At 35.5% G+C, this 25,953-nt stretch overlaps 3 protein-coding genes and 1 pseudogene across 3 annotated transcripts; all 4 read right to left on the bottom strand.

Moving 5' to 3' along the window:
• Window positions 1–120: 120 nt before the first annotated feature.
• On the bottom strand, window positions 121–4,530 carry LOC107759077 (labd-13Z-ene-9,15,16-triol synthase, chloroplastic-like). The gene is made up of 2 exons (XM_016576949.2): window positions 1,256–4,530; window positions 121–889 (listed from the first exon to the last, which is right to left on the bottom strand). Exons 1-2 carry the CDS (start codon window positions 2,192–2,194, stop codon window positions 263–265), a joined length of 1,566 nt encoding a protein of 521 aa, XP_016432435.1. The 5' UTR covers window positions 2,195–4,530; the 3' UTR covers window positions 121–262.
• Window positions 4,322–5,774, bottom strand: LOC107759081 (ferruginol synthase). The gene is made up of 2 exons (XM_016576953.2): window positions 5,241–5,774; window positions 4,322–4,642 (listed from the first exon to the last, which is right to left on the bottom strand). The coding sequence occupies exons 1-2, from the start codon at window positions 5,772–5,774 to the stop codon at window positions 4,322–4,324; spliced, it is 855 nt and encodes a 284-aa protein (XP_016432439.2).
• Window positions 5,641–10,112, bottom strand: LOC107759079 (flavonoid 3'-monooxygenase CYP75B137-like; annotated as a pseudogene).
• Window positions 10,113–10,854: 742 nt separating this feature from the next.
• LOC107759080 (flavonoid 3'-monooxygenase CYP75B137) lies at window positions 10,855–13,793 on the bottom strand. The gene is made up of 2 exons (XM_016576952.2): window positions 12,526–13,793; window positions 10,855–11,655 (listed from the first exon to the last, which is right to left on the bottom strand). Exons 1-2 carry the CDS (start codon window positions 13,501–13,503, stop codon window positions 11,035–11,037), a joined length of 1,599 nt encoding a protein of 532 aa, XP_016432438.1. The 5' UTR covers window positions 13,504–13,793; the 3' UTR covers window positions 10,855–11,034.
• Between the last annotated feature and the right edge of the window lie 12,160 nt (window positions 13,794–25,953).

The raw sequence follows: 25,953 nt of genomic DNA, 5'->3' as shown, positions 1-25,953 counted from the left end.
TGCAACTTTGAACAAGTGAAGCAACAGTATAGCAATGGCGAATTCCAGAATGGCTGATAAAATATGAAGTTATCATACTTTGATAACACTATTCTAACTATTATACATATTTTATTTCAAAATACTAGTGTACATTTGTAGTATCACATCACTTATTTTACATTATTGTATTTGATCTTATAAATACAATAACCAGTGGGCAAAATCAGTCTAGCCCCTTCTTTCAGAGTCTATATTACATCTTCCTTATAATTTACTGGTTTTACTGATAGAGTTCTAAATGTGGTAACCTGGGCGTAGGGATGGCGAATAAGCTCTTGCTTTTCTTAATGACAAGTCCAAATCCATCTGAAAGATCAACTTTTTCGCGCTCTGGGAGTTTCCAATCAAAGGAATGCAGCGATGAAGCCAATACAAACATAAGCATTTTCTCAGCTAAAGGAAGGCCAGCGCATATTCTCCTCCCTGATCCAAATGGAAGGTACTTGAAATTATTTCCAGAATAGTTTAAATTTGTAGAGTGATTCAAGAACCTTTCAGGCTGAAATTCCAATGGATTTTCCCACACTTGAGGATCCCTCTGAATTGCATAAACATTCAAGAATACTTTTGTTCCCTCAGGTATTGTGTATCCACCTACTATTGCAGATTTGCTCGGGCGCTTAGGGATAAGTAATGGTAATGCAGGGTGCAGACGTAGCGTCTCCTTTAAAACTGCGTCAAGATAGTGTAGTTTTGGCAAGTGGGATTCTTCAACAATGTTGTTCGTTCCTACGACATGTTTCAATTCTTGTTGAACCTTTGCCATTATCTCCGGGTTATTAAGAAGCTCCGCCATTACCCATTCGACTGTTGTGATTACAGTGTCAGTTCCACCAATCACAATATCCTACTTAGCAAAAACATATATGAAGTCGGGGGAAAGGAACATTGTCATCACAGGAATTTAGTAATGTTTGATTTTAGCTGTAGGGGGACGCGACATTCATGTTTAGGTATGTATATCTACCTCTTTTTAAGACTATTATAGCTAATTATGCTGCTCAATCATCTTAAGTAAGAACTGAAATGTATTCTCATTTTTCTTTACTTTCTTATCACATTGATCCTGTATACTACTGTAAACACGATTAAGCAGTTCGTATAAGGCTGTTAAGTTTTCAGACTTCTTTCTGATAAAGTATTGTTATGGAATTTTCAAGATAACCAAGTCTAAAGAGACACTTAGAAAAGATATAAGGACCATATAACTTACCACCAACATAGCCTTTATTTTCACCAAATCCAGTGATATCCCAATGTCTTTCTGCTCCATTAGCTCTATTAAGATCTGCACAAAATCCTTTTTCCCATTCCCCTGGATTTCACCCTCTTTTTTGTCCGAGAGCATCTTCATGCGTTCGTTTATGGCAGGGTCTAATATACTTTCAACCGACTTGGAAAGAGCCTTCATCTCTTTCTGTATTCCTTGTAAGTCAAACCTGGCAAGCATAGGGAAGAAGTCTGATATGTTTGGCTTTCCCAACACTTGAAAAACTTTCACCACCACTTCCTTAAACTCAGCTGATCCATCTTTTCCATGCTTCTCCTTTTCCTCTACAAATTTGCTGCCGAAGATCATACTCATGATTACATTCATTTGAGTTACAAAAGCCAATTCACCAATGTCAATGGGGTTTCCAATCTTGGTATGCACGTTTCTGATTGTTTTTCTGACCTCGTGTGTACGTAAACCATAAGAAGCCTCAAGGTTCCTGTTGCTTAGCATCTCACTCACAAACAGTTTGCGCATATCACGCCAATAGGAGCCATAGGGAGAAAATCCGATGTCTACTCCACCATATGTGGCTGCCAATCCTGCTATTGGAGGGTCACGGTTGGCAAAAACTGAGTCTTGATCACGAACCACTTCTTTGGCTAAGGATGGCGAATTCAACACAATGCATAGTTTGCTTCCTAGCCAAAACTTGTAAATTGGACCATACTTCTGTGACAATTCAGTAAGTTGATGGTGCAAATTGGAGCGGAGGAATGGTAAAAATCCCACAATTGAAAGGCCACGAGGCCCCGGTGGCAACTTGGGACCTTCTTTGTATGAGATATTTTTTGTCCATTTGAACCAAAAAATTGTCAGGAATACTATTCCAATTGTGAGAGCTGCAAGACCAAGCTGGTTTGATTGTGCTAAAGCCATGGTTATTGGTTAAATTGCTTCAGCACTTTCTACTTATAATGGATCAGGTCAAATGTCCTCTTGAGTATATTATTATTACAATTATATATATCAGGTCTTGGTTGAATTATTGTTCTACATCTCACTTTCAGCAGCTAGAATTTGGGTTCTTAGAAAGTTTCCAGAAGACTCAATTTTTGACCATATATATTGACTCAGATAATCTTGGCACTGGGACTGCAACCGAAGGTATCTCCTTTAGCACAAAGTACGGCTTTTTTTTTCCAGGTCAAAATTCTCTGCATCAGGAAGTTCAAACAATTTAGAAGTGAAGCAAGTTATTATGTCACCGGTCAAAAGTTAATCTTTCACACTCGGCTAGAGAAGAAACTAGAAAAACGATAAACCTAATGGGTTGACGGGAGGCTGGCACGACGGGCTATTAGCTCAGTGGTAGAGCGCGCCCCTGATAATAGTGATTGCTTACCCACGAACACCTAAGCCTTCTAGGAAAGTGCATAAAGAGAAGAGAGGGGAGTTGCAATTCCAGCACATATTCTTCTACCCTAACTAAATTGAATCTATTTGTCAGCATCTTTAGTTATGGAATATTCATTTTGTCCTTGAGCCGAGGGTCTTCGGAAACAGCCTCTCTATCTCCACGAGGTAGGGGTAAGGTTTGCATATACACTACCCTCCCCAGACCCCACTTGTAGGATTACAGGGTATGTTGTTGTTTATTTTTAGAATACACTCCATCGGATTATCAAGTAATGAATAAATTCACATTATCTTCCTTAAACAGTTTGGACTTTTTATTGTTTTTTTTTTTTGGCATTTTCACTGGTTAGGTGAATATTACTAGAGTAAGCCCAAGATAAATTTGGTGGTTACCACGGCAATGTCAGCAGTCAGCAACAATTAATAGTAGGCGGATAAACTATTAGAGTTAAGCTTATAAATAACTACAATTTGTTTTTCTATTCAAAGTAGTAAGTTATAGACTTGATTTTATATTACAAAAGGAAATATGATACCTTTTTGGTTGGGAAAATGGTTTTCATGAGCAGTTAGTTTGTTCTTGATGATCCCTGTACAGAAAAGAGCTGCATTCACCTAATAACCAGGTTTAGTTTATCTTCATGTTGAGTACTAACCAACTGTTATGTGGCGCCTTCCTGAGATGTCTTGAGAAGGCGTGTAATGTAAACAACCTACTTCTATCTGATTACTCTCCGCACTGAAAATCTCTTCTGTACGCTAGATTAGACTGTCAGTGCCGCAAAGAAAAGCCAATTTCAAAATTACATTGTGCAAAGAGAGACTTGAATGAAAACTTGCTTGTATTAAAGAGAGCAATGATTACGAAAAAGTCAATGTAGTGCCAGGGGGTATAGTAGTCGAAGTTTCCAGCCAGCAATTCAAATCTCTCTATTGGTGTCTCGCGCATTTTTGTTTTAGCATTTGTATTTCAAGTAGAATATATTTTTCCACACTAAAGGGAATACTACACGCCCTCCAAAAGAAACAAGTACTAAAATATATTGCATGCAGATTATCTAAGGACAGATATAGATTAAAAAGAAGCAATTGCAACTAAAAACAAATATAACCTTGCAGCCATAACCAATTTCAGAATAGTTGAATATGGAATTATCCTCCTTTGATAATATCATTACATTAAATGTACATATGTTATTTAAAATGCAAGGTACATAAGTTGAACTTCAATATTTAATACACAATAATACATGTTGATCTTATAAATACAACAACCAGTGGGAAAGATCATGTACCCCTTCTTCAACATCTATAAACATTTTCCCTAATAGCTTCTTGTTTTTATTGATATAGTTCTAAATTTGATAACCTCGGAGTAGGAATGGCGAATAGCCTTTTACTTTTCTTGACGACAAGTCCAAATCCATCTGAAAGGTCAACATTTTCGCCCTCTGGGAGTTTCCAATCAAAGGAATGCAGCAACGAAGCCAATATAAACATAAGCATTTTCTCTGCTAAAGGAAGGCCAGCACAAACTCTCCGCCCTGATCCAAATGGAAGGTACTTCATATTATTGCCAGCAAAGTCAAAATTTGTAGAGTGACTCAAGAACCTAACAGGCTGGAATTTCAATGGATTCTCCCATATTTAAGGATCCCTATGAATTGCATAAACATTCAAGAGTACTTTAGTTCCCTCAGGTATTGTGTATCCACCTACTATTGCAGATTGGCTTGGGCGCTTAGGGACAAGCAGTGGTAATGCAGGGTGTAGACGAAATGTCTCCTTTACAACTGCATCAAGATAGTGTAGTTTTGGTAAATGGGATTCTTCAACAATGTTATTCATCCCTACTACATTTTTCAGCTCCTTTTGCACCTTTGTCATTACCTCTGGGTTATTCAGAAGCTCCGCCATTACCCATTCAACCATCGTGATTGTAGTGTCAGTCCCACCAATCACAATGTCCTACAATGCAGAAACATATATGAAACTCATGGAAAAGGAATTTAGTCGTTGCCAGTATTTGAAATGCCTGCTTCTACCCGTAGGGGGGATGTGGCATTCATGTTTCAGTATATATATGTGCATCTTTTTAAGACTATTCTAACTAATTATGCGATTCATGCATCTTGATTATGAAATCAAAACATTCTCATTTTTCTTCACTATTTATCACATTGATTCCGCATTCAATAAATAGTGGTGTTCGTGCAAACTTGCATGCACCTCGACTAATTTCATAGGGTACCAGCTACCTCCCACCAATATAGGTATTGGATAGCTCTACCAACCATATCTTAGGCAGATAGAAAGAAATCATCTACTAACATTTTTTGTCTCTGATGGGATTTGAACCTTTGTTTTCAAGGTTTGCACCCGCTTCATTGATCAATGGCCGCTAGGCCACACTCTTGGGTGCTTCAATAGACATGATAAATAAGTTTGTATCACTGTTAAATCTTTAGACTGATTTCTCGTAAACTAAATAATGGAATTCTTAGGACAACCAATTTTATGGAGACAAGCAATGATAAAAAAAATAGTTACAGACCATATAACTTACCAGCAAGATGGCCTTTATTTGCACCAAGTCCACTGATATACCAATATTTTTCTGCTCCATTAGCTCTAATAGGATCTGCACAAAATCCTTCTTAGCATTCCCCTGAATTTTACTCTCTCTTTTGTCCGAAAGCATCTTCATGCATTCGTTTATGGCAGGGTCCAATATGCGTTCAACAGACTTCAAGAGAGCCTCCATCTCTTTCTGTATTCCTTGTAAATCAAACCTGGCAAGCATAGGGAAGAAGTCTGATATGTTTGGCTTTGCCAACATTTGAAGAAATTTTATCACCAATTCCCTGAACTCAGCTCCATCTTTTGCATGCTTCTCCTTTTCCTCTACAAAATTACTGCCAAAGATCATACTCATGATTACATTCATTTCAGTTACAAAAGACAATTCACCAATGTCAATGGGGTAGGCAATCTTGGTATGCACGTTTCTGATTGCCTTTCTGACCTCGTGTTTCCGAAGACTATAACAAGCCTCAAGGTTCCTGTTGCTTAGCATCTCACTCACAAACAGTTTGCGCATATCACGCCAATAGGAGCCATAGGGAGAAAGTGCAATATCTAATCCACCATATGTGGCCAGCAATCCTGCAATAGAAGGGTCACGGTTGGCAAAAACAGAGTCTTGATCACGAACCACTTCTTTGGCTAAGGATGGTGAATTCAACACAATGCATAGTTTGCTTCCTAGCCAAAACTTGTATATTGGACCATACTTCTGTGACAATTCTGTAAGTTGATGGTGCAAATTGGGGCGGAGGAATGGTAAGAATCCCACAATTGGAAGGCCACGAGGCCCTGGTGGCAACCTAGGTTCTGTCTTCTGTGGTATATTTGATGTCCTTTTGTACCATAGAATTGTTAGGAATACAATTGAAAGGGTGAGAGCTGCAAGACCAAGCTCGGTTAGAGGTGCTAAAGCCATGTTTAGTGGGAAGATAGTCTTAGCGCTGCTTCTAAAATTAACTTCTGAAATGAAGCCAATTATCAATATAGAAGCTAATTTTTCCATCCATATAGATAAGGCAAGAACGGTTGAAGGCAAATGCAATGTTGGCTATTCAATAATAATGGAGCACTGACTGTTACTGATTTGAAGTTTGAACCACTATAACTGATTTGAGCTGGGCAAAAGGAAAGGTTAAAACACCTTAGAAGAAGGAAACAACCAACATCAAATCAAAAGAAAGTGACTTTTAAAGCACATGTGACATAACATATCATAAGCAAGGCTGTAATGGAAATAGGCATTTTTTTACCCTAAAGTAGGACCTTTTGAAAGCCAGCAGACAAACTAGATGAATATGAATATACACTACATCCTTCCCAACCATGCTGTTGCTTCAAAAACATAACAATAAAAAGAATGATCCCTTTCTAAATTTGGTAATAATTTAGCTTAAACTTACAATTGTACCCTTAATGAGAAGCTTTTATAACCACATAAATACTCTGGGCCCATTTTTGACTTGTTTCGGACCACAAATTCCAAAAGTCTTCATTTTTTCTTAAACTCCGTGTCCAGTCAAACAGATTCACATAAATTGGAACGGAGTGAGTAATGTATATGCTTTAGATATCTATTTACTATATTATAAAACTACGAAGCTCCAAGACGAAATGTAGATCTAAGCTTTTTACCCGATATATAAGAAACTGCACCACTCCGAATTTCACTAATAGTATCCTGGGTACGCCCCTGATTCCACGCCAAGATGACTTTCTAATAGTGTCAACTGTATCATCAAGCTTTGAGACAATTCAGTAAGCTGGTGATGCATATTGGGGCGGAGGAATGGTAAAAATCCCACGATTGGAAGGCCACAATTCTGTGCTCATAAGACACAACTATGTAATTGTCATTGGCTATTTGGTTCATTGCATTAAAATCAATGTATACATTGTATAATGTAAAATGTGTTTGATTTAAAATTGGAAAAAGATTTATTTTCTATAATATCCATGCAGTGCTAGAAGGCTGCTGGCATATCTATCAGGGAGATGCCAATCATCTCTCCCTTAATAGGAAAACTAACTAAAGAAGTAACAGTATCATGCTTTGTTATTTTAAGTGCTTTGATGAAGTAACACATGTATTATTATTTCAAATTTGGTACAGTATACAATAGTTAAGGAGTCACAGCCATTAGCCATTTCAGATAGAATTAACAATGGAACCTTCTGATTTTTCATTGAGTTGTTCATAAGATTATTGCCAGGATAGAGCAACATATTTTATCTTACTCATAGAGTGTTGGACTGGATAATCTTGGAGTAGGTATAGCCACCAGAGGAATTTTCTTCTTCAAAACAATACCAAACTTCTCTGTAAGGTCTACTCTCTCTCCTTCGGGAAACTTCCAGTCGAAAGAGTGAATAAGTGAAGCCAGTGAATACATGAACATCCTCTCTGCCATGGCTATTCCCGCACACATTCTTCTTCCAGAACCAAATGGAATAAAGTTGAAATCATTTCCACTATAATCCAATTTATTGTCCAAAAATCTTTCCGGATAGAACTCAGTCGGATTTTCCCATATAGAGGGATCTCTCTGTATAGCCCATACATTTATGAAAACACGAGATCCTTTAGGAATGGTGTATCCTCCCACAGTGACTGTCTCACTAGGACAATGTGGCACCAATAGTGGGACCACTGGATGTATGCGCAAGACTTCTTTCATAACTGCATAGAGATATGGTAAGTTCTGAATATGAGACTCTTCTACTATGTTATCTTTGCCCACAACTGTCTCCAGTTCCTGTTGTAATTTCCTCAGGACCTTTGGATTGTTCATAATTTCAGCTATGGCAAACTCAACCGTGTTGGAGGTTGTGTCAGTTCCACCAACAATCATATCCTGTTCATGGTATTTGTAAAAGTTATTATCATGTACAACAACAATTCAGTATTTTGTAACTGCATATTGGAGTTCAGTTCAAGGTTTACTCTGAATTCACAGTTAAGTCTTTACATGTTGTCTGATGTGTACTCCAATAACTAGGTAGCAACCACCAGTTCAGGACATGGATTACTTGAGTCTGATTCTTGTATTTATTTCTTATATGCCACATCAGTTCTTTGATAAATTTGCAATCGCATCTTCCATTTTTGTTAGCATTTGATCCTCTTTTTATGACTAAAATATCACACTAAGCCAATTATTCATCCATAATTAATAAAGATCGACTGTTTATCACGCAAATGCAAACTTAGAAAGCAGCACCACATCCATTTCAAGTGAAGTTTGCTATAGTAGAAGAATGCAACCAAAGTTCAGGACATGAGTTTATGAATCTGATTTTCTTAAATTATTTCTCATACAACAGCGACAACAACATACCCGGTGTAATCCACAAGTAGAGTCTGGGGAGGGTAATGTATGCAGACCTTACCCCTATCTTGTGAAGGTAGAGAGGTTGTTTCCGATAGACCCTCAGCTCAAGGAAATCATAATCACAGTAGTTTCGAAAAAGACTTCAATTTATTTCTCATACGCCAAAAAATTCTTCTATAAATTTACAATCCCACTCTTTCCTTTGATTCGATCTTTTTATTATAACTAAAAGAAGGTCCGCCATCATGATCAGTGTAAGCCAATTATTCATCCACATAGATAAGGTATGAACTGTTGAAGGCAAATGCAATATTGACTACTCGGTAATGATGCAGTAATGACTATGATTTGGAAAAACACATTTAGAAGGAAACAACCAACATCAGATCTGATAAAGTGACTTTTCCTACAGTGGAATGCACAAATGACAAAACATACCATGAGTAAGGCTTTGAGTTCAGACATGGTCAGAGGTATTTTGGCATCGGCATCATCTTTCAACTTCAGCAAAACCTGTAAAAAATCCTTCCTTTCTTGGCCAACACCACTTCCCATCCCACCATCTCTATCCGTTTTCCGTCTTTGATCAATAATGGTCTCAAATATCTTGTCAACCCGCTTTGCCAACACCTTCATCTTCTTTGTTACACCTTGCAAATCAAACCTAGCCAAGCCCGGGTAAAAATCCGAAACATCCGGAGTACCTATCAGCTCAGTCATCCCAGTCACAAGAAGCCTAAACTCTGCACCGAGACTAGCTCTTTCCTCACCCTTCACTGTGTCACCCCATAACATGCTCGTAATCACATTAAGAGCATTCAAGAACATCTGCTCACCGATACTCACTGGTGAACCTGCCTGATTATATAAGTAATTAACTGTCTGTCTAAACACCCGTCGCCTTAGTGCATAAACGGAGTCTAAAGTAGAACCATTAAGCATTTCACGAACAGAAATCTTCCTCAACATGCGCCATTTTGGTCCATAAGAAGTTCAAACTATGTCCTTACCACCATATGAAAATTCTCTAGCAGCAGCAGGCGCATCTCCGTTAGCAAAAATAGTATCTTGTTCCTTAAGCACCTCACGAGCTAAAGCAGGAGAGGTAATGATAATCCCAACTTTTTTACCAAGCCAGAGTCTACAAATAGGGCCATAAGTTTGGGAAAGTGATGCAAAATAGGCGTGGAGTTCAGGATCAAGAGAGAGGAGATTACCTACTAAAGGCAAAGCTTTAGCCCCTGGTGGCAATGGGGGTTGTCCCTTCTTTGACTTCTTGATGAAAATCCAAACAAACAATAGTAAAGCTACAATTCCAAGAATATTGGAGAAAAAGATACCATTTTGCTCAATATTGGCTTCATGCAAACGCCACGGCCAATAATCAAATAGAGGTTTGAAGAACTTGAGAGACATTATTTGAGCCTTAGAGGAAAATGAGATTAGAAAGAGCAGTGGTGTAGAAAAAAGGCTGAACCAACGTGATTGGAAGCTCAATGCTTTAACACCACTTAAAAGAAAATGGTGAATTCTGAAGACAGATATTTTGGATCAAGACAAATTAGTAGTTTGACAGTCCCATAAGATGAAAATGAATATAGATACCTCCACACTCATACTGTTACTTCAAGGGAAATAAACAACAATGTACTATTGGTCCCAAATTGTTTCTTGTTTCTAAATAGGGACCACTTCTTTCCTTCTTTTTTCTTTTTTTTTTAATTGTTTGGGCAAAAAGAAGAAAAAAAATTGTCATGTATGCATTGAATATGCAGTTTCTCTAAAGAAGCATGCCATGCTTATTTTCAGTTGATTGAGGCGCAGATCACTCTAATCTGGAGTTTATCTCACATCTCCTCGGAAAAATCCAATCTGCCCTTATTTTTAGAGCTACTAACAGCAGTAAGTTTTTTCCAGTTTAATTCAAATACTAATTCAGCATATTAATCAACCTCTTAAAAGAGTACACAACATTTTTAGTTTGCATAAATATCAGAGTTTATGATCATGGTTAGATAAGATAACTTGTACACGACTTAATATAAGGATTCATTATGAAGCAACATAATTATTATAATATTTGTATTTGTGATTGGACATTTGGTTTAGCGCATTAAAATCTACATATGCATTGTATAATATAATATGTGTTTGATGTAAACTTGGATAAAGATTTATTTTCAATATATCTCACAATTTGTTCAAGGGGTGTTTACATATCTATCAGGGAGATGCCAACCATATCTTCTTTATATGAACACAAACTAAACAAGGAACGGTATGAAATCATTTACGTACTCCAAATAAAATGATATACATGTATTGATATCTCAAATTCAATTCAGTATATAATACTAAAGGAGTCATGGAACTAGTTTCACATGGAACATTAGAACTTTGAGTTGTTCATAAGACCATTGCCAACATAGAGATGCATCTTTTATTTTACTCATAGAGAGTTGGATTGGATAATCTTGGAGTAGGTATAGCCACCAGAGGCAGTTTCTTCTTAAAAACAATCCCAAACTTCTCTTCAAGGTCTAATTTCTCTCCTTCAGGCAACTTCCAGTCGAAAGAATGAATGAGTGAAGCCAGTGAATACATGAACATTCTCTCTGCCATGGCTATCCCCGCACAAATTCTCCTGCCAGAACCAAATGGAAAATAGTTGAAATCATTTCCACTATAGTCCCAATTACTGTCCAAAAATCTCTCTGGAAGGAACTCAGTCGGATTTTCCCATATAGAGGGATCTCTCTGTATTGCCCATACATTTATGAAAACACGAGATCCTTTAGGAACGGTGTATCCTCCCACAGTGACTGTCTCACTAGGACAATGAGGCACCAACAGTGGGAGAGCTGGATGCATGCGCAAGGCTTCTTTCATAACTGCATAGAGATATGGTAAATGCTGAATATGAGACTCTTCCACTATGTTATCTTTGCCCACAACTGTCTCTAGTTCCTGTTGTGATTTCCTCAGTACCTCTGGTTTGTTCATAATTTCAGCCATGGCAAACTCAACCATGTTGGAGGTTGTGTCAGTTCCACCAACAACCATATCCTGTTCATGGTATTTAAAGTTATTATCATGTACAACAAAAGGAATATTCTGTAGAACTGCATGTTGGAATTCATTTCAAGGTTCAGTCTTAATACACAGTTAAGTCTTTATATGTTGTCTGATACTAATGTTTCCGGCTCTTTTCTTACTGTACTCTAATAACTAGGTAGCAACCAACAGTTCAGGACATGAATAAATGAATCAGATTATTCTTGTATTTATTTCTTATATGCCGCAATAAGTCTTCAATAAATTTACAAACCATCTTTCACTTTTATTAGCATTTGATCCTCTTCTTATGACTAATATCACTATAATCCAATTTTTTCATCCATAATAACCAAAGATGGATTGTTTAAACGCAAATGCAAACCAGGAAATCAGCACCACATATATTGAAAGTGAATTTTCCAATAGTAGAAGAATGTAAGTATGCAACCAACAGTTCATTAGACATGAATTATGAATTTGATTCTTTTTAAGTTTATTTCTCATACGCCAAAGTAATTCTTCGATAAATTTACAGTCCCACTTTATCTTTTATTTGATTTCAATCTTGTATTATAATTTATAACTAAAAGAATATCTGCCATCATGATCAATATGAGCCAATAATTCATCCATAGAGATAAGGTAAGAACTGTTGAAGACAAATGCAATCTTGACTACTCAATAATAATGCATTTATGACTAATGCCGTATAAGATTTCTTTCTGGTTCATTTGTAAAATCACATTTAGAAGGAAACAACCAACATCACATCTAATGAAAGTAACAGACTTTTTTCTGTTTTTTCTAATCAGGTCTAATGAAAGTGACATACTTTTCCTGTATACTCTAGTAGAATATGCACAAATGACAAAAACATACCATGAGTAAGGCTTTGAGTTCAGTCATGGTAAGAGGCATTTTCGCATCTGCTTGATCTTTCAACTTAAGCAAAACTTGTAAAAAGTCCTTGCTTTCTTGTCCAACACCACTTCCTATCCCACCATTTCTATCCATTTTCTGTCTTTGATCAATCATAGTCTCAAATATCCTATCAAATCTCTTTGCCAACACCTTCATCTTCTTTGTCACACCTTGCAAATCAAACCTAGCCAAGCCCGGATAGAAATCGGACACATTCGGAGTACCTAACAACTCAGTCATCTCAGTCACAACAAGCCTAAACTCTGCACCAAGACTAGATCTTTCCTCTCCCTTCACTGTACCACCCCATAACATACTTGTAATCACATTAAGCACAGTCAAAAACATCTGTTCACCAATATTCACTGCTACACCCTTCTGATTATAGAGGTAACTAATTGTCCTTCTAAGCTCTTTTTTCCTTAGTGTATAAACAGAATCTAAAGTAGAACCACTAAGCATATCACGAACACAAACTTTTCTCAACATGCGCCATTTTGGTCCATAAGGAGTCCAAACTATATCTTTACCACCATATGTAGCTTCTCTACCAGCAGCAGGCACATCTCTATTAGCAAAAATTGTATCTTGATCCTTAAGAATCTCACGAGCTAAAGCAGGAGAAGTAATAATAATACCAACTTTTTTACCAAGCCATAGTCTACAAATGGGACCATAAATTTGGCAAAGAGAAGCAAAATAGGTGTGGAGTTCAGGATCAAGAGAGAGGAGATTACCTACTAAAGGCAAAGCTTTAGGCCCTGGTGGCAATGGGAGTTGTTCCTTCTTTGACCTGTTGATAAAAATCCAAACAAACCATAGTAAAGCTATAATTCCAAGAATATAGGAGAAAAAGACACCATTTTGCTCAATATTTGGTTCCTGCAAATGCCATGGAAAAGAATCAAACAGAGGATTGAGAAACTTGAGAGACATTATTTTTGAGCCTAAGAGGGAAAATGAAAAATGGCAGAACTAATGTGATGGGAAGTTCAATGCTTTTACACCACTAAAAAGAAAATGGATTTCCTAAAAGGAATGTGATATTTTGGATAAAGACAAAAATAATTCGGCAGATTTATAAAGATGAAAATGCACATTGAATATGCATTACTTCCCTACCCATACTGTTATCTCTAAGGAAAAACAATAAAATAATATTGTTGGTCCCTTAGTAGTTTCTTGTTTCAAAGTGGAAACCATTGTTTCCTTCTTTTTTCTTTTTGAAGTTGTTACGGATGTATCTAGAGTGGTTTCTGATAGGTTACTCAACTATTAAAATTTGTGCAAGAAAATTACGAGCCCGTTTGGCTTAGCTGATTTAGAGTAGCTGATAAGTATTAAGTGTTGAAAAACACTTTTAAGTGCTGAAAATGATTTAAAAAATAAGCAGTTACATGTTTGGATAAAAGTGCTTAAACTAATAATAAGCAGTTGAAACTGTTTGATTAAAAAGTACTGATAAGCTCTTTTTATGTTAAAATAACTTAAATGACCTTATAACAATTTACACTACTAAAAACGTTATTTTCTTCAAAATTTTAGATTCTACATAGATTCTATCTATTTATCATGTTATTTTAATTATAAAAATGATTAGATAATATCGTTTTTATAAATATAATTTATGTTATGATAAGTATACAATCATAAATTAGAAGGGGTGGAGTATAAATTAACAAAAGTTAAGAAGAAAACTTTAAATAATGCACACAGTGTTTGTAGAGAAGAAACAAGCACTTAATATGTATTGTTTGTAATAAATAAGAATAAACATTTAACTATCATAAATATCTTGAGCAATCATATCACGAATTGCCATCCAAATATTATCATCTCCTTGATTTTCTACATTTTCTTCATCTGCAACGTTGACTCTTGTGGATCTTCCAATATCAGGATCAACACGTGGCACATATCTCTCATTCTCAGCTTCTTGGAATGCATTGTCCACCTTACATTTCTTTCTAATGTAATTGTGAATTGCCATTGTAGCTAATACGATATCTCTTTGAGTGTCAATATGATAAAAAAGGCATATCTCGCAAAATAGACCACCTTGCTTTCCATACCCCCAAATGTTCGCTCTACAATGTTTCTGCAAGAAGAATGCAAATAATTGAACATTTCTTTATGTCCATTTGGTGCTCGCAATTGTCGTGTCGCACCTCGACGAAATTCTGCAAGATGGTATCTCACATTATCCCCTTTATATGGAGCCATATATCCCTTTATGTGTGAATATCCTGCATCAACAAGATAATATTTGTCCCCGGATGGATGTGAAAAATTCAGTTCGGGTCTACGAAGTGCCTCACCAAATATACGGTTATCATGAGCTGCTCCTTCCCACACAGCCCATGCAAATGTAAAACACATATTAAAGTCGACAACAGCAAGAATATTTTGAGTTGGATAACCTTTACGCCCAATATATGGTATCTCTTGACCTTGAGGCAATCTTGCTTTCACATGTGTGCCATCAAGTGCTCCAATACAATCCTAAAAATATATACATGCATAAACTAAATATAAGTTTACACTAGGTAATTTTTTGAGTTAAAATGTAAAAATATAATAATATAATTATTAAGTATGTCACTTACTTTAAAGAAAGGGAGATATCGTTGATTACATGGCTTGTGATCTCCTACACCATCATTATAACTTGGATGTGGTTGAATTATGTCTCTTGCAAGCTTACCAATGGCCTTTAGAACACTATGAAAATGCCTATGAATTGTTTCTCCTGAATGTTGAAAAATCTCTTGTACCAATCGATTTCCGGCACCATGTGCACAAATCATCAAGAACATCCCTAACTCTTCATAGACAGACATCCCACGCGTGGGTTTAAGACCATATTTATCAGTTAGATCTTTGCTTAAATCAAGAAATACTGACTTCCTCAATCTAAAATTTTTATAACACCGAGTCTCATTTTCATGTAATATCTCTTGGATAAATATATTCCCAGTGCGTTTAGATGTACGACATGGTTCCTTACAAATGTATTTCTTATAATATATCAATATACTCTTACATGCTATTCGACATAGTGCCATCCGTTCCTTATTTTCTTGAGTTTCCTCTTCTTCATTTTCGTCATTTAACAAGTCATTGTTCCAGCATTCCATTAAACTGAAATGAAATAGACATACAAACTGTTACGAATTAAAAATGATAAATGCTAACTTCAAAGTTGATAGTATAGTCATCTATTAAAATAAAACACGTAATGTCTAAACAAGAAATGATTAAACCACCATTATGTATAAACAGGAAACAAAACATTAAGAAAATGTAACCTTCTGCACATACTTTAAAGGACAAGTTAAAACGTCTAATGCTAATGTAATATGGGTAAGGCATCATCAACAACTTCTCAGATTGAATTAGATGGATTATACGGCACGAAGGATCGTCGGTGGTTATACTCCAACCAAGATTTCCTAGCTTCATCGGTAGACAACTTCAAAAATGCATGTTGCATCTCTTTCTGTGTCAACAAGTTCACATCACAATTAAAAATATCACTCCCTTCAAGAATACCAGGAATATTTTCTAAAATATGCATGCACTTCTCAATAGTGGGCTCTGAAGACTTAGATGTGCTGTTGTTAGATATGAACTCAATAAGGGAGTGTATCTCCTCTTTTAGTGACAATTAATTATTTTTTGTCTTGCGCTTTTTCACTTGACTGCTACTGCCACTGCCATCTATTGACTTTCGCTTTCTAAGCGATGGCTCAGGAAACGTAATTGAATCCATATTCTGCAAGTCATGACTTTCATCGCTTCTTTCATCATTCCATTGTTCTATGTCATTATCATAAACATCATTTCTAACCCCAACTTCCGACTCTTGTTCTTGATTTGCTGCACGTGCTCTCTCTCCGGTGGCAATGATATCAGTAAATAAAGCATCGTAACGAAACCATATCAGCGAAAGGTCTTTGTTCCTAAATTTTTTGTATTTAGAATTCTCCTGTAAAAAAGAATTTAAAATTACTCTAAGCAAACAAATAAAACTAACAATTAATAGAGTTATGAAATAATTATAGAAAAGGGCAAGGAATGTACCTTAATTTTTTGCTCCCACTAATCATCATCTGCAATAATTATTTTTCTTTCAGGATCCCATCCTAAACCTATTTCACCTCTCATCAACTGCTTAAAAAGAGTCCACTCTGCTTTCATGTGATCCCAATGATTTTTCATTTGTTTTCTAGTATATTCTAGTCATGTCTTCTTATTGAACTCATTTACCATATTCTTCCATCCATCTTTAGACAAGTAAGTGTTTGGCCTATTTCCTTTTCTAACTTATTGCTCACACAATTCAATGAATTTAATATGTGCATATTCGTCCCACTTAGCATTATGTCGTTCTCCCATAATTGAATGCTAACAATCTGAAGAGATTACAAGATTTAGCTATAAACGTACACATATAATAATATTTATGCACAACTCAAAATAAATAAAGTTCAAAAGAACACCTTCTTATTTTTGTATGTCACATACTTTTGAAGTATAAATAATATTCAATATTATAATGAGACCAACTGTCTTAAACTTCTAGTGACTAACAAAACAAGAGAAAGCATGTGTTGTTATATTTGAGCTTCAGAGGGTTGTAACTTCCATTAAATTTATGTTCCTACTCGACTCCTTCTTTCTCCTCATGAGTTGTGACCGTGAATAAATTTCACAAACATGAAACTTTATGTATAACTAGGTATCTTTCGTATTACATCCAAAATGTGTTTGCTAGTCTTCATCAATGCATAAAGAAGGGGATACGTGTAGCCTACCTCCTTATAACATTAATAATATACTCAACTCTAAACAAGAAGTCATGAGAAAAAAAATATACAAGACAAGAAAATCCGTGCGTAAAAGCGAAAGGCTGGCCTGTTTTGTACCGTCACTTTGATTACACGCAGAAAAATACTGCTCGAGAAATATAAATTTGACAAACAACAAATACTCAGTAAAGTTTAAAACATATGGGATAAAAGGGACAAAAGTAGCTTATGATTTGGACCCCAAAACTAAAAATTGGATTCATTCAGTTTTCAATTCTTTTCATCTTAGTCACATCTTGTCTTGATAGAAACACGTAGGAGGATTTGTACACATATCTTGATAGAGTGTTTAAAACATAAAAAAATTACCTGCAATTTGTCTGATAGTTGCAGAGAAGAATGAAAGAAGAACGTAAAGGAAGCAATGGCACGGCTGGAGAGGCAACAACTGTTTAGGTTTTATGAAGAACCGGGATAGAGTAAAACTATACGAAGAGTTTTGTTTTAAAAAGAAGTATTTTAGGGATAGAATAGTAAATATTTTGGTCAAACCTAAAGTGCTTATAAGCTGAAATTTGATAAGTTGGGGGTGACCAACTTATGGCTTATTTTTGGCTTATAAGCACTTAACTTATAAGCACTTTTAATTTTACCAAACGCGTAGATAGGCCAAAAAGTGATTATAAGCCAGTTTGACCAGCTTATAAGCTTAGCCAAACACCTTTGTTTTGTAAAACGTCACTCGACTGAGATAAACTAGTGCAAAAAGATCACTTTTTGTTATAAGAAAAATTAAATTATGGTGGATGTCTATTTTTACCCCATGAAGTTCTCAAATGCTTAATGACATATTCAATGATATATTTCTATATTTAATGACATATTTTTTTTCACTTTTCATACCTATATAAAGGCCTTGTAATAGATAAGAAAATACACACAATTGAAGAAGAAAATCTCTTCCTTCTCTCTATCTCCATTTCTTGTTCATGTTTTACTAAATTGCTTTTATTTCATAACATATCTTGTTCATGTTTTACTAAATTACTTTTATTTTATAACACGTTATCAGCACGAATTGCTCATTTCATGATCTTTTACATCAAGACTATGTAAATTATAAGCAGACAATGAGATCAAGTACAATGAAAAATGTCTTGGATGATAATACAAAGATAAGTTTTACATCATCTAAACTCAGTATTTAGTTAAAATATTTTTTTCAATTGTATCCACTGAAATAAAGAACTGGAAAGGTATACCTTTATTTGCTACATCTCTTATAGGACAAAGATAATATTCCAACGTATATATATGTTCTGACCTTTTACATACTATGATAAATAATTATTAAGGTAATTTAATAATAATATTTTTACCATCACATGATGTATTTCATTGAAAGCAAAATTATCAAATATGTAGGAAATTTTATAGTACCTTGCAAATTTGGCATTCGAATATACAATCAATATAAACTCATTATAGTTATAATTTATAATAGTCACGGTTATGCATTAAGCCTTAAATATTTTTGCTGGAAACATAAGGCTCATTCCTCCGTATTGGATTTTTTTGGTGAAGTTCTTATAGTCTTTGAAAAATAAGTTGTTATAGGTTATCTGCACCTTTCCCCTAATTAATTTATTAAAATGTAAAAGTGAGAGTATCATTTAAAAATAAAGTTGGCATATATCCTAACTAGCATTTTTGTTGCAGAGGAACTGTTTCAAGATTGAAATAGATATATATGTCTTCTTGAAAGTTAATTTTCTTATGCCTATAATTATGAAGTAATAATATTTTAAAGGCTCGAGTGCGAGTCCTAATGAATTTTGGCCTATTATGCCAAAGATTAAGGGTAAGACGATTAGTTCAAGTCCCAACGTACTATGTTGATGAAAAGACGTTGGATTTGAGTTCCAACGCATTATGGCCTAGCATGCCTTTATTTGGGTAATGCATTGGGTTTGAGTCCTAATGCACCATATTGATAATAATAATAATAACTAAAGAAAAAATAATGTATTTTTTATGAAAAAGCATGAAGCTTGTCCCACTTGATTTGCTCCATTCTTGAAGAGAATGGGATAATAGTGCATACAAACAATAACAACAACCCAGCAAAATCCCATTAATGAGGTCTGGGGAGGGTAGTATGTACGCAGACCTTACCCCTACCCCGAAGGAGTAGAGAGGTTGTTTCCGAAAGACCCTCGGCTCAAAAAAACAAAAAGACAAAAGGATAAAAAAGAGACAATATTAGTATCACAACATCAATCATATGAAAAATAGGAATACCATGAAATCTAGAAGAAAGATGCAAAGCAAAGGGAGACAATATTAGTATCACCATAACAATCATAAGAAAAATAAGAACACCATGAAATCTAGAAGAAAGATGCAAAGCAAAAGCGATAGCTAGTAAATAGGACCTACACTGAAAAGCGAAATAGTAAGATACAACATTGCCACTAGCTATCTTAGACAAAAACCCTACATGGCTAGTCTTGCAATAGTACGAAGTAAGGCACGACTCAACTATCTCCTAACCTAAAGCCCTAATACTCGACCTCCACATCTTCCTATCAAGTGTCATGTCCTCAGAAATCTGGAGCCTCGCCATATCCTGCCTGATCACCTCTCTCCAATACTTCTTAGGCCGCCCTCTACCTCTTCTCGTGCCCTCCACAACCAGCCGCTCACACCTCCGTACCGGAGTATCTGGGCTTCTCCTCTGAACATATCCGAACCATCTAAGCCTCGCTTCCCATATCTTGTCATCAATGGGAGCCACGTGCACCTTCTCCCGAATATCATCATTCCTAATCTTATCTATCATAGTGTGCCCGCACATCCATCACAACATCCTCATTTATGCTACTTTCATCTTCTGGATATGTGAGTTTTTAACGGGCCAACACTCAGCCCCATACATCATGGCTGGTCTAACCACCGCTTTATAGAACTTACCTTTGAGTATCGGTGGCACTCTCTTGTCACACAGGACTCCAGATGCTAACCTCCACTTCATCCATCCTACCCCAATACGGTGTGTGACATCCTCGTCGATCTCCCCTCCCCCTGGATAACCGAACCAAGGTACTTGAAGCTGCCTCTACTCGGGATGACCTGCGAATCAAGCCTCACATCCACGCCCACTTCCCCTGGCTCAGCGCTAAACTTACACCCCAGGTATTCCGTCTTCGTCCTGCTCAGCTTGAAACCCTTAGACTCAAGAGCCTGTCTCCAAACCTCCAGCCTCTCGTTAACACTGGCTCGTGACTCATCAATCAGAACTATGTCATCGGCGAATAGCATGCACCATGGCACATCCCCTTGAATATGGTGTGTTAACGCATCCATTACCAGTGCGAATAAGAACGGACTGAGCACAGAACCTTGGTGTAACCAATGGAATAGTAGTGCATGATAAGTCTAAATAAAGACAAGTGGTTGACCAATGAATGTGGGCGTGCAAAAGGCCAAAATAATAATAGTTATTACTATGGTAATTATAAAAAGGGAGAACAAGACAATATTTACCATCAAATTGGTATGAAAAAAATAATAATAAAGCATATTGTATGATTATACTCCATTCTTTGAAGAGAATGTGACTTGTGATAAACATTGAGAATGCATACTCATTCCTGAAAGTGAATGTGAAAATATATATGTGATAAAGATTATGCATAATAATGTACTTGTGCATGGTTGGATAAATACTACAACTCACCTCTAAGGGAGGTTTGAGACAAAGAAAGATAATGAATATTATTGTGTAGTTACATGAATATATCATTGGTCGCATACATGTGATACGCCAAAAAAAATTTGTCATGCCTTATGAAAGTTATTAAAAGCAAAATTAAAGCAAGAAATTATTTTACTTATGATGATTTTGAACATGACAATTATTATAATATGATTCTCTTTGTGAAGGAGATATTCATTATATGGATGGTGTGACAAAAGATCTTGTAGTACAGAAGCAATTAAGAGCTCTGAAAGAACTAATTTATTACTACCCGGAAGAAGAAATTGTTCATGACATTAATATAGTAGTAAGTCTCAAAAGAAACATTTTGATTTATAAATATATTAGCTAAAGTGGTAGGCATATTGAGACTATAAATGAAAAGAAGATTGAATATCTTTCTATTACTATAATCATACCGGGTAGCTATGAAAGGTTACCTGACTTTTCTTCTATTTGTACTACACAAGTATAAGTATGATGATGCAATCACAAGCCACAACTAAATTAGAGGTTTACTAAAATAAATATTAGTTGGCATGACCGGTTGACCATCTCGGTTCAATTATGATGCGAAAAATTAATTGTGAATTACATTGGCATATATTGAAGAAATATAAGATTCTTCAAGAATTCTCTTGTGCTGCTTATTCTCATGATATACCAGTTAAGGTTGGGATTGAATCCCTTGATTTATGGAATGAATAAAAGGTGATAAATATATGGACCTAGTCACCTTCTATGTGGACCGTTTACTATTATATGATTTTAATAGATGCATCTATTCTATGGTCACATGTGCATTTGTTATCAACTTGCCGTTTGGCTTTTGCAAGATTGATTGCTCAAATTATTAGAGCACAGTTTCAGAATATAAATTATGATGATTTATCTTGATAATACCGGTTTAAATCCAAGTTAGCTTAGCAGAAATTGTATGCCTCCAATTATATCTAAACCATTAGTTATGAGAACAAAATTACCAAAATAAAATTTGGTATGTGATGTATTATTTAATATTCAACAGCACTTGTACGCATCTAGCCAAGTTATTATAAGTTCTTCCTATCACAATCGGTTCAGGGTCAGGAACCAAATAATTTACATCTAGAAATATGAATGTGCTATATGATTTAGTTGTTCCACCACAATGCACAAAGATGGATCCCCAAATAAGGTTAGGGATATGTGTTGGTGATCCCAACAATAGGGGGAGAAAATGGGGAACTGAAAAAGTAATACATGTAATGAATTATTATGAGTACATCTAGATCCTCGCACAAGAAAAAGTGAACTTGAAGTTCAAGTGATAATTCATTTGTAAAATATTGCTAGGCGTATTTGCTGACCCAAAGCTAAATGTCATATTCAGCTGCTAATGCTCCAAATAAAATAAAGTTCATAATAAATAGAGTCGATGTCATGCATGAAGCATAATAGGCTAATCGGTTCCAAAGATAAAACTCCATGAAGAAGGAGATGAGCAAATGTTCAAGATGGTCATAATAAGGAGGCAAGTGCTCTAGAAGAGCACCAAGACATAATATTTCATAAGACCTCATGGGAGAGGCTCAGGTACCTGAAAATAATAAGATAAAGAGATCTCAATAAGTTATGTCTTTATTGGGTAATAGTAGAACCGATATAAAATGATCGTCGACGATATTGTTAATATAATGTAGCGCTCAATATTATTAATATTGACGAGGATCTTGAGCTCAAATCTGTCATGAAATTTGGACAGATAAATGATTGGCCAAATGAAAAATACGCAATGAAAATTGATTTCACCTGAAAAATATAAAGTTGGACGGATAGTCCCAACACCTGAAAGTATAAAGCTAGTGGAGGTATAAATGTGTTCTTGTGCGAAAAAAAGGTCAAGTCGATAAACATAAAGACGACTTGTGTCACAAAAAAATTTGTAAATATCCTGGCATTGATTATATATAGACATGTTCTCATGTGGTGGATGTCGCCATTTCAGGTTTTAATCTGGCAATACAAGAAAAACGTGATATGCGTATAATGGAAATCAGTGAAGGATTTAAATTGTTCTGAAGCATATTAAGGTTTCCAAGAAATTTATTAAATAAAGCTTCAAAAATCCTTATACGGATTGAAACAATCAAGGCGCATGTGGTATAATCGCCTGATTGAGTACCTGTTGAAAGAAAGGTACAAGAATGATTTAATTTGTCCTTGGGTCTTTATAAAAATATTTGGATCTAAATTTGTTATAATCACCGTGTATGTTGATGATTTAAATATTATTGGAACTCCTAGGGAGCTTCTTAAAGCAGTAGAGCTTCCAAAAGCAGTAGACTATTTAAAGAAAAAATTTGAAATGAAAGATCTTGGAAAGATAAAATTTTATTTTGATCTACAAATTGAGTATATGAAAGATGGAAATTTTGTCCATCAATCAGCATACACTAAAATGATTTTAAAGCGATTCTATATGGATAAAGCACATCCATTCCGACCTCATGAAAATAATGAAGAGCTTCTTGGTCCCGAAGTACCGTATCTTAGTGCAATTGGTGCACTAATGTATCTTTCTAACATTACAAGGTGTGACATAACTTTTTCAGTTAATGTCTTAACAAGATATAGCTCCTCCTACAAGGAGACATTGGAATGGAATCAAACACATATTGTGGTAACTAAAAGGGACTACCGATATGGGATTATTTTATGACAATGATTGCAGTCCCGATCTTGTTGGTTATGCCGATGCTGGGTATTTATATGACCCACACAAGGCTTGATCTCAAACAAGCTATGTGTTTACATATGGAGGCACTGTCATATCTTGGTGATCGACCAAGCAATCAATCATGGCTACTTCATCTAATCATGCTAAGATAATTGCTATTCATGAAGCAAGTCGAGAATGAGTATGGTTGAGGTCTATAATACACCTTATTCGAGACAAATGTGGTTTGAAGTGTGACAAACTACCCATAATTTTGTATGAAGACAATGCAACATTTATAGCCCAATTGAAGGGAGGATTCATAAAGGGGATAAGACAAAGCAAATTTTACCAAAGTTATTTTTCACACATGATCTTTAAAAGAATAGTGATATCAATGTGCAACAGATCCGTTCAAGTGATAATATGGCTGATCTGTTCACCAAATCTCTACCCACATCAATCTTTAAGAAACTAGTGTGCAAGATTGGGATGCGAAGGCTCAAGGATGTGAATTGATGCTCTCATCAGGGGGAGTTAATACGCCTTTTTCCGTTGCAAGGTTTTGTCCCACTGGGTTTTCCTTGCAAGGTTTTTAACGAGGCAACCAAAAGGCGTATTTCTAAACATGTGTACTCTTTTTCCTTCACTAGGATTTTTTTTCTATAGGGGTTTTTCCTAATAAGGTTTTAATGAGGCACATTATCTATGATCTTCTCAAATGCTTAATGACATATTCAATGACATATTTCTATGCTTAATGACATATTCAATGACATATTTTTCTTCACTTTTCATGCATATATAAAGGCCTTGTAATAGATAAGAAAATACATACAATTGAAGAAGAAAATCTCTTCTTTCTCTCTATCTCCATTTCTTGTTCATGTTTTACTAAATTATTTTTATTTCATAACATGTCTTGTTCATGTTTTACTAAATTGCTTTTATTTTATAACACTTTTTGTTTTGTTTTGTAGTTAGTCTATTTTTGTCATTTTAGCTACATTATCACTCTACCTATTCAAGCAATATTTTCAGTGACATTAGTTGATGTAGTAATTGTTTTTTAAAGCCAAAGGTTTAAAAAATAAAAGCCACAAATTATAAATGTTTTACTGACCCACTTCAATAATCCGACATTTATATGGATTGTTATGAAAATAATTATATTGTGGATATCCATTTATTACTCCGCTATAGATAATCTTTCTGAAGAAGATTATCCGTTTGGTACTCTATTGAAATTTTTCTACAAGCATCTTCATGATGGTCCTATAGATGCATCTTCAAGATTGTCTCATGTGTGCCTACTATCATCTCGCAACCTGGCGTTTGCAAAGCTATTAACCCAAATAATTCGATTAAGGGCACAATTCTCAGATTATCCTATAAAGGCTATTTGCCTCGATAATGCTGGAGAATTCTCATCTCAACCTTTTGATGATTATTGTCTATCAGTTGGGATAAAAGTTGAACATCCTGTAACTTATGTTCATACTCAAAATGGCCTTGCGAAGTCATTTATTAAATGCCTGCAATTGATAGCAAGACCACTAGTTATGAAAATAAAATTGATCACTACTGTTTGGGACCATACCATATTGCATGCATCATCACTTATCTGTTTCAGATTGATACATTATAATACATATTTTCCGTCGTAATTAGTTTTTGGTCATGAACCAAATATTGTCTATCTACGAATTTTTGGATGTGCTGTATATGTGCTAGTAGCACCACCACAGTGCAGTAAGATGGGGCCTAAGAGAAGGTTAGGAATATATGTTGGGTTTGAATCACCTTATATTATTCGCTATCTTGAACCATTGACAGGAGATTTATTTACTGCTCGATTTGTAAATTGTCAGTTTGATAAAACTAACTTCCCACAATTAGGGGGAGAGAAAAAGGAAATCAAAAGAAAAATTGTGTGAAAAGTTTCATCATTATCTCATTTTGATCCACGTATCCCTATATGTAATCAAGAGATCCAGAAGATCATCCATTTACAGAATATAGCAAATCAAATGTCAGACGCATTTACTGATTTGAAAAAGATAACTAAGTCACATATCCCTGCAGAGAATGTGCCTATCCGAATTGATATCCCAGCA

The sequence above is a fragment of the Nicotiana tabacum genome, chromosome 23 (assembly GCF_000715075.1).
Source record: "Nicotiana tabacum cultivar K326 chromosome 23, ASM71507v2, whole genome shotgun sequence".
NCBI lineage: Eukaryota > Viridiplantae > Streptophyta > Magnoliopsida > Solanales > Solanaceae > Nicotiana > Nicotiana tabacum.
Note: the sequence above shows the minus strand (reverse complement) of the source record. Positions and strands in the feature narration are given on the sequence as shown.